The sequence below is a fragment of the Ceratotherium simum genome, chromosome 33, assembly GCF_057802395.1.
Source record: "Ceratotherium simum simum isolate JZ-2026a chromosome 33, ASM5780239v1, whole genome shotgun sequence".
Lineage (NCBI taxonomy): Eukaryota > Metazoa > Chordata > Mammalia > Perissodactyla > Rhinocerotidae > Ceratotherium > Ceratotherium simum.
In genome coordinates this window covers 9724433-9730776 of record NC_141932.1, presented here as the reverse complement: position 1 = coordinate 9730776, position 6344 = coordinate 9724433, and the positions used below count along the sequence as shown (strand labels likewise).

General features: G+C 49.4%; 1 protein-coding gene across 1 annotated transcript; it reads right to left on the bottom strand.

Annotated features, from left to right (window-relative positions):
- Positions 1–348: 348 nt before the first annotated feature.
- On the bottom strand, positions 349–5747 carry LOC101390603 (sialic acid-binding Ig-like lectin 14). Its single transcript, XM_087421218.1, has 6 exons — positions 5699–5747; positions 5238–5621; positions 4738–5016; positions 4511–4558; positions 3026–3283; positions 349–2918 (listed from the first exon to the last, which is right to left on the bottom strand). Exons 1-6 carry the CDS (start codon positions 5733–5735, stop codon positions 2779–2781), a joined length of 1146 nt encoding a protein of 381 aa, XP_087277344.1. The 5' UTR covers positions 5736–5747; the 3' UTR covers positions 349–2778.
- Positions 5748–6344: the final 597 nt, after the last annotated feature.

Sequence of the window (6344 nt, the reverse complement as noted above, 5' to 3'; positions counted from 1 at the left end):
ACAAGGGAGCATTTGGGGAGAAGAAATAATTCTGTATTCTAATTGTGGTGGTGTTGGTAAAACAAGTCTATCTATCCATTAAAATTCATTGAAGTGTACAACAAAAAAAAACAAATAAATTTTAGCATATAATTATTTAATAAAAAATTAATCAATGGAAATGTTTGATAAGATCATTAAGATACTGGGATATACAGAGATTTCATAACTAGGACAGCAAGAGCACTACACATAAGTGAAAAGACTGACAAAAGAGATTTCATTAAAAAGTTTAAAACTCTTGCTCATCACTAAAGAGAGTGACAAGTGGGAAAAGAGAGTCACAATTTAAAAAACTCACATCCAGAATAAAGAACTTGAAAAAAATCAATACAGAAAAGATAGCCCAATTTTTATTTTTAAATGGACAAGACACCAGAACAGGCATTTCACAAAAGGAGATATTCAAATGGCTAAGAAATATATGAAAAAGTCTCAACATCATGACTCATTAGGGAAATGCAAATTAAAACGACAGTGAGATAGCACCACAAAGGGATTGCAATGATTAAAACTGAATGTGCAGACAATAAAAGTGCGGCTAAGGATGTAGAGAGATGAGGACTCTCATACGTGATGGTGGGGATGTAAACTCACTTGACCATTCAGGAGACCCATTTGATAGCATCTTCTACAGCTAAATACATGCCTACCTTACGACAGAGCAACCACATAACCACCAGGAACAAAGTGCTAGTGCTCCCACTTTCATCCCAAAATTCATATCAAAATTATTTTTGAAAATCCATAAACTGGAAACAAATTCAATGCCATTGAATTTATTTATCTGTAGAATAGATAAATAACCGGAAGTATATTCACACATGAAATACTATATTAAAAGGAAAACCAATACTAAAAGGAACAATGAGTTATTGATAGATGGAACAACAGGGATAAATCTGAAAGCCATAACATTGGGAGAAAACAGCTAAACATTAAAGTGAATATGAAGTTTGACTCCACTTCTACGAAGCACAAACACTGGCAGTACAGATTTACAAGGACAGGAAAGAGGGAGGTGGTACATTCGGGACTGTGCTGACTTGAAGGGTCACAAGATGAAGCCCAGTGTCCTCAGCCTGCACTCAAGGCTGTATCTGGGTATCTGAGCTGCCTTCTTTCCCACCATCGTGTGTGTTGGGTTCTCCTGGTCCTCCCCACAAGCAGCAGACACAGGTGCACCCCCACATCTGCCAGCCTGGCTCAGCTCTTGTCATGTCCCCACCCAAGCTTCCCGCCCACTTCTCATCCTTCCAACCTCAGCTCAGCCCCTTTCTCTCTGGTAGCCTGACCTGACCACAGGGGTGGGTGGAAAGAACGTGTATGTGGAGCTTGGTGGTGGAAGTGTGGGTGTGCACATACATAAACATTCCTCTAGTTGTACTCTTTAGATTTGCATGTTTTACTCAATATAAGTTAGGCATCAAGAAAACAATGAATAGACAAAAAGCTGTAGTGGAAACAAGTTCAACAAAAAAAGAACAGAAGATTCACACATAATTTTGCTCTAGAAACTCCCACGGAGACACTCAATGGTAACATTGCTTCTTAAGTTGTATTGCTTACTAAAACTTTTATTTATAAATAAATGTTGTCATCTTTTATAATAATAATTACGAGATGGGCGTCTTTAAACTGGGAAAGAAAAACTGTGCTCCTGACTCTACTCTGTATGGATGTCTCCGTTGATGGGGAAGTTTGGGAGACCAGAAACTCAGGTGTTAACCAGGTAACTTCTGGGTAACAGGAGGGTAAGGCCCCAAGTTCATTCCCTTCATAGGGCTGGGGAGGGAGAGAGAGGAGGGTAGGAGGAGAGGTGGGCAGGACCAACAAGGAGGGTTTGGTAACAGATAGGGAGGGGAGCAGGCAGAAACAAGGGGGCAGTCAATGGGGTGTGTATGAAATGATCATGTTTTTATTTTGTTTATCTTATGATGATTTGACACCTTAAAAAGCTTGCTGGCCCTGGGAGAGTCTGCCCCCACTCCAAGGAGTAGCCAAATCTTGGTGACAGCAAAGGGCTCTGCCAGGAGACATCATTCAATGCAAACCAACCAATCCTGAGCCCATGTCCCCCAGACACCCCTTTATCTAACTCCCACACACCAAGCCACTATTTCCCCTGCCCTAATCACCCAGGACAAGGTACCAGACAACTAGAGACCACCCCTGTTGGCAAAGCACCACAGAATTGTTCAAACTAGCTAATCCTAAACCATGTGCCTGCCCTAACTTCCTTTCCCATGGAAACCCCAATAAAGGCCCTGGCCTAGGCTTCCCCCATGCCTGCTTCTGTCTCCTGATCAAACCTGGTGCTTCCCCTGTGGCCCTGCAGGGGGTGATGTGCCACCTCCTCTCTGGAAATGTAAGTAATAAAAATCTTTCAATGGCATTGACCTCTCCATATCATCATTCTCTTCACCTCCACAAATTGAAATCCATCAGTACAAATGAGACAGAGTTTGAGTCCAGAGTTTCCAGGGAGGAGCTGACAGTGATGTCTGCATGTCTGTCCCTCTGGGCTCCGAGTCTACACCTCAGTCCCATCTTGAGATGGAGGGAGGCTCAGTCAGGCCTCTCAGCCCTGCCCCCTGGGGGCCTCCACACCTGCAGAGCCAACTCGGGTCTCAGATCAGCGTCGGTCGCTCTAACTCCCACTCCAGGCAGTGGGACAACTCAGTGCCCCTGGAACTCAGGGGCCAATCACTGGACTTCCCTGGAGAGGGACAGGCCTGCTCACCTGGTGTAGTAGATCCAGGTGAGGCCATAGGTGAGGAGGAAGCCAGCCCCCATGAGGGTCCCTCTGATCAGGGTGACGACCAGGGGCCAGGAGCCCTGCTGTTCCCCAGTCACACAGCTGCAGGAAAAGGGGCTTCCTGGGGGAAGCGGAGAAGGGGTGACGTTTTGTCTCCAGACCCTAGCCCCTCCCACAGCCAAACAGTTGACCAGGCTGCCCGCCCCCAGCACCTGTCCTGCAACTCACTCTGCGCAGAGAGGCTGAAGGAAACATGCTGGGAGCCCAGCGGGTTCTGAGCTCGGTTGGTGAATTTCCCTCCATCTCCAGCCCCAACCTGGGGCAGCTCCGGGACCCCAGGTGCTGATGGCTTGGAGGAGCTGAAGGCTTTCCCCTCCTGGGACCAGCTCATCCTGGCAGGGGGGGTGCTGTCAGCCACGCAGACCAGGCGCAGGAACTGGCCCTCCAGGACTGGCAGCGATGTGCCATTGCTCAGGGTCTTCAGGGCTGGGTGAGAGACACACAGCAAAGTGGGGGGAGCTGAGACCTGGGTCTGGGGCCAAGGGCAAGGAGAAGAGGGAATTAATTTGAGAAGTGAAGTTCTGGAGCCTCGCTGACTCATGAGGTGCGGTAGCGAGAAAGAGAGGGTCTAGCATTATGTCCAGATCACCTCTGGGTTAAGCAGGGGTCAGTTGGGGGCAGTTGAGAGGCATCAGCAAGAGGTGGCTAAATGTGTAGATCCGTGGTTGGATATAAAGTTATGGAGGCATCACGGTAGGGATAGGATCTGAGGTGGAGACATGGAAGGGAATGAATATGCCCAGGAAAGGGGAGAGAGATTGAAATGAGGGTCCAGGGTGGAGCCATGGGGAACGGGAACATTGAAGGTTCCTGGAAAAGATGATCACATCAGAGATGAAAGAGGGTGCATATCATAGGAGGTGAGAGCAGACAGAAACTCAAGAAAAGGGAGCAGAACCGAGAGTTGTCCAAATCACAGAGACAGAAAGAGGAATGGTGGTCGTCAGGGGCTGGGAGGAAGAGCAGGGAATGGAGAGTTAGTGTCTGATGGGTATGGAGTTTCAGTTCTGCAAGAAAAGACTGGTTGCCCAACACTGTGAATGTACTTAACATTGCTGAGTTGTAACCTTAAAAATGGTGAAGGTGGTAAAATTTATGCTATGTGTTTTTTACTACAATTAAAAATAAACTTAAAAACTAATGAAAAGATGAAGGGGATCAAAAGGAACAAACTTCCAGTTACAAAATAAATAAGTCCTAGGGAGGTAACTACAGCATGGCGACTATAGTTAACAATACTGTGTTGCATATTTGAAAGTAGCTAAGAGAGTAAATCTTGGAAGTTCTCATCACAAGTAAAGAAAATTCTGTAACTATGTGTGGTGATGGATGTTAACTAGATATATTGTGGTGATCATTTCACAATATATACAAATATCGAATCATTATATTGTACACCTCAAAGTAATATAATGTTATATGTCAATTACATCTCAATTAAAATAATAATAAATAAATAAAAGCTAGAGAAAAGAACAGGGAGGAGCCAACAGTGATACTGGGCCCACCGATGTGAGACGGTGGTGAGGGTGGGTGGGGGACAGAACCAGACCCAGGAGGCTGAGGAGTGAGGGTCGAGGGTCTCATCTCCAAGCCCTGAGCTGGCAGAGGCCCCACTCCCATCACAGCCTCAGAAAAGAGGATCTTTCCTACCTGTACAGTTTCCCTGGAAAAGGCTGGTGGTCATCAACCTTGGAGCATCTGGGAAGGGAAGAGGTGGCGAGGGGCAGGGTGGGGTTTTGCCCTTCATCCCGGGAGCTCCCTAAGTGGAAGGGATGGGGTTTTACTTCCCCCAGTCTCCTCTGGGAGAAGGATCCCAGGACTGGACCTCAATCTTGCCCACACTGCCCTCAGGGATGAGCCATCCCTCCAACACTCACAAAAGACATGGAGCTGGATGGTTCTCTCCGTGGTCACCTGAGATCCTTGGAGTTTCACCTGACAGGTGAGCTTGGTGCCATGGTCCTGGGGCCTCAAGGTGAGGGTGAGCACCGACGACTGGAGGGCCTTGGGGTCCAGCGAGTCAAGAGCGTCCCCCACCCAGGAGAACGTGAGAGGTCTTCCCCCCTCACAGGACCCTGGCAGGCTGCAGATCAGCTTTGTGGGGCGGCCGGACTCCAGAGGCTCCGGAAAGTGGATGTTGGGTTTCTCTGTCATGTCTGAGGAGGAGACAGGGAGATGCCTGGGCCCCAGGGAGGTGGGGACCCAGGGTGTGACCTGAAAGGGACCAGAGCCTCAGGGCTGGAGCTGACCTGGGTCCTGTATCCCTCTGACCATCCCAGCACCAAGGTCTGGAGCAGATAATGTTCCAGAGTCCTGCTCCTGTTCTAAAACAGGGTTCGACACATCCCAGGGTCCTCTTCTGGGGCCCCTGCCGTACCTGCCACCTGCAAATTCAGCTTCTTATCTCTATAACTATAGTTCATATAATATCCTCTCTCCACTCGGAAGGAGTAGACGCCTGTGTCACTTCTCTTGGCGTCTCTGATGCTCAGGGAGCAGTTGTTGGTCCTGGGGTCCCTGAGGAGGCGGAACCGGCCCTGAGCCTCTATATCTGCTTGTTGCTCTGGGTTGTTTGTGGCCACAAGAATATGGTAGTGCGTGTAGTCCCCATCACAGAACCAGTAGATGTAGAGTTCACCATGGCGATACCTCGAATCCCAGGGGTAGGAGAAGGAGCAGGGTATGAGGACGCACAGACCCTCCTGCACTGTCACCAATTCCTGCACTCGGAGCTGGTACCCTGGATACTCCTGCAGGGACCCTGGGGGGACACAGAGGCTCAGCTGCAGCTCCAGCCCCTCCCACACCAGTCCCGTCCCTCCCCCCTCGACCACTCACCCCCCCACAGCAGGGGCAGCAGCAGCAGGGGCACCATGTCTGCCTCGGCCAGGGCACAGGCCAGGTCCAGCTCCCTCTGTCAGGCAAGGAAATGCCCCAAATGTGAGGTGGGGCCGAGGAAGCCCCAACAGGAAGCCAGTGAGTAAGGGAGAGTTGCAGCCTCCACGGAAGGGGAACTTGGACACCACAGGCCGTAGGGGGAGGTGGGGGCGAAGAAACCGTCCTGTCTCACCCTCTCTCCTATTTGCAGGTGGAAACTGTGAGCTATTGAGATGGTGAGAGACTTCTCTAGCCTCACAAGATCCCATAACTTGGTCCTTTCTTCATGCACCATTGTCTACACAGGGAAAAGAACGGCACCTACCAGCTCCCTGGGGATCAGAGCCTCTGGGCCTTCAGGGAGCTCAAAGAGCAAATTCATTATCACATGATGGGAGCTGTGAGGAGGGGAGCACAGGCTGAGGGTCCAGGAGGTGGTGTCAGGAGAGAAGGTGAGTTCTCAGTGACAAAAATATCAGATGGACATGACTTGGTCGACAGGATTCTTGAGAGATGCAGTCCCCACCAGTGACCCTGGGGCCTCCTGACCCCTTGAAGTTGGGTCCCCATTCCCATCCCTGTCCTCGTCCCAGGTAGCCTCACACTC

Bases quoted from the DNA above. Each gene is read 5' to 3' on its own strand.
- LOC101390603 (XM_087421218.1), bottom strand. From the start codon at position 5,735: ATGGTGCCCCTGCTGCTGCTGCCCCTGCTGTGGGGGG. The intron at 5,017-5,237 runs GTACGGCAGGGG...TCTCCTCCTCAG, and splicing joins GCTGAATTTGCAGGTGGCAG to ACATGACAGAGAAACCCAAC. The intron at 2,919-3,025 runs GTGAGTTGCAGG...CGCTTCCCCCAG, and splicing joins CTTCAGCCTCTCTGCGCAGA to GAAGCCCCTTTTCCTGCAGC.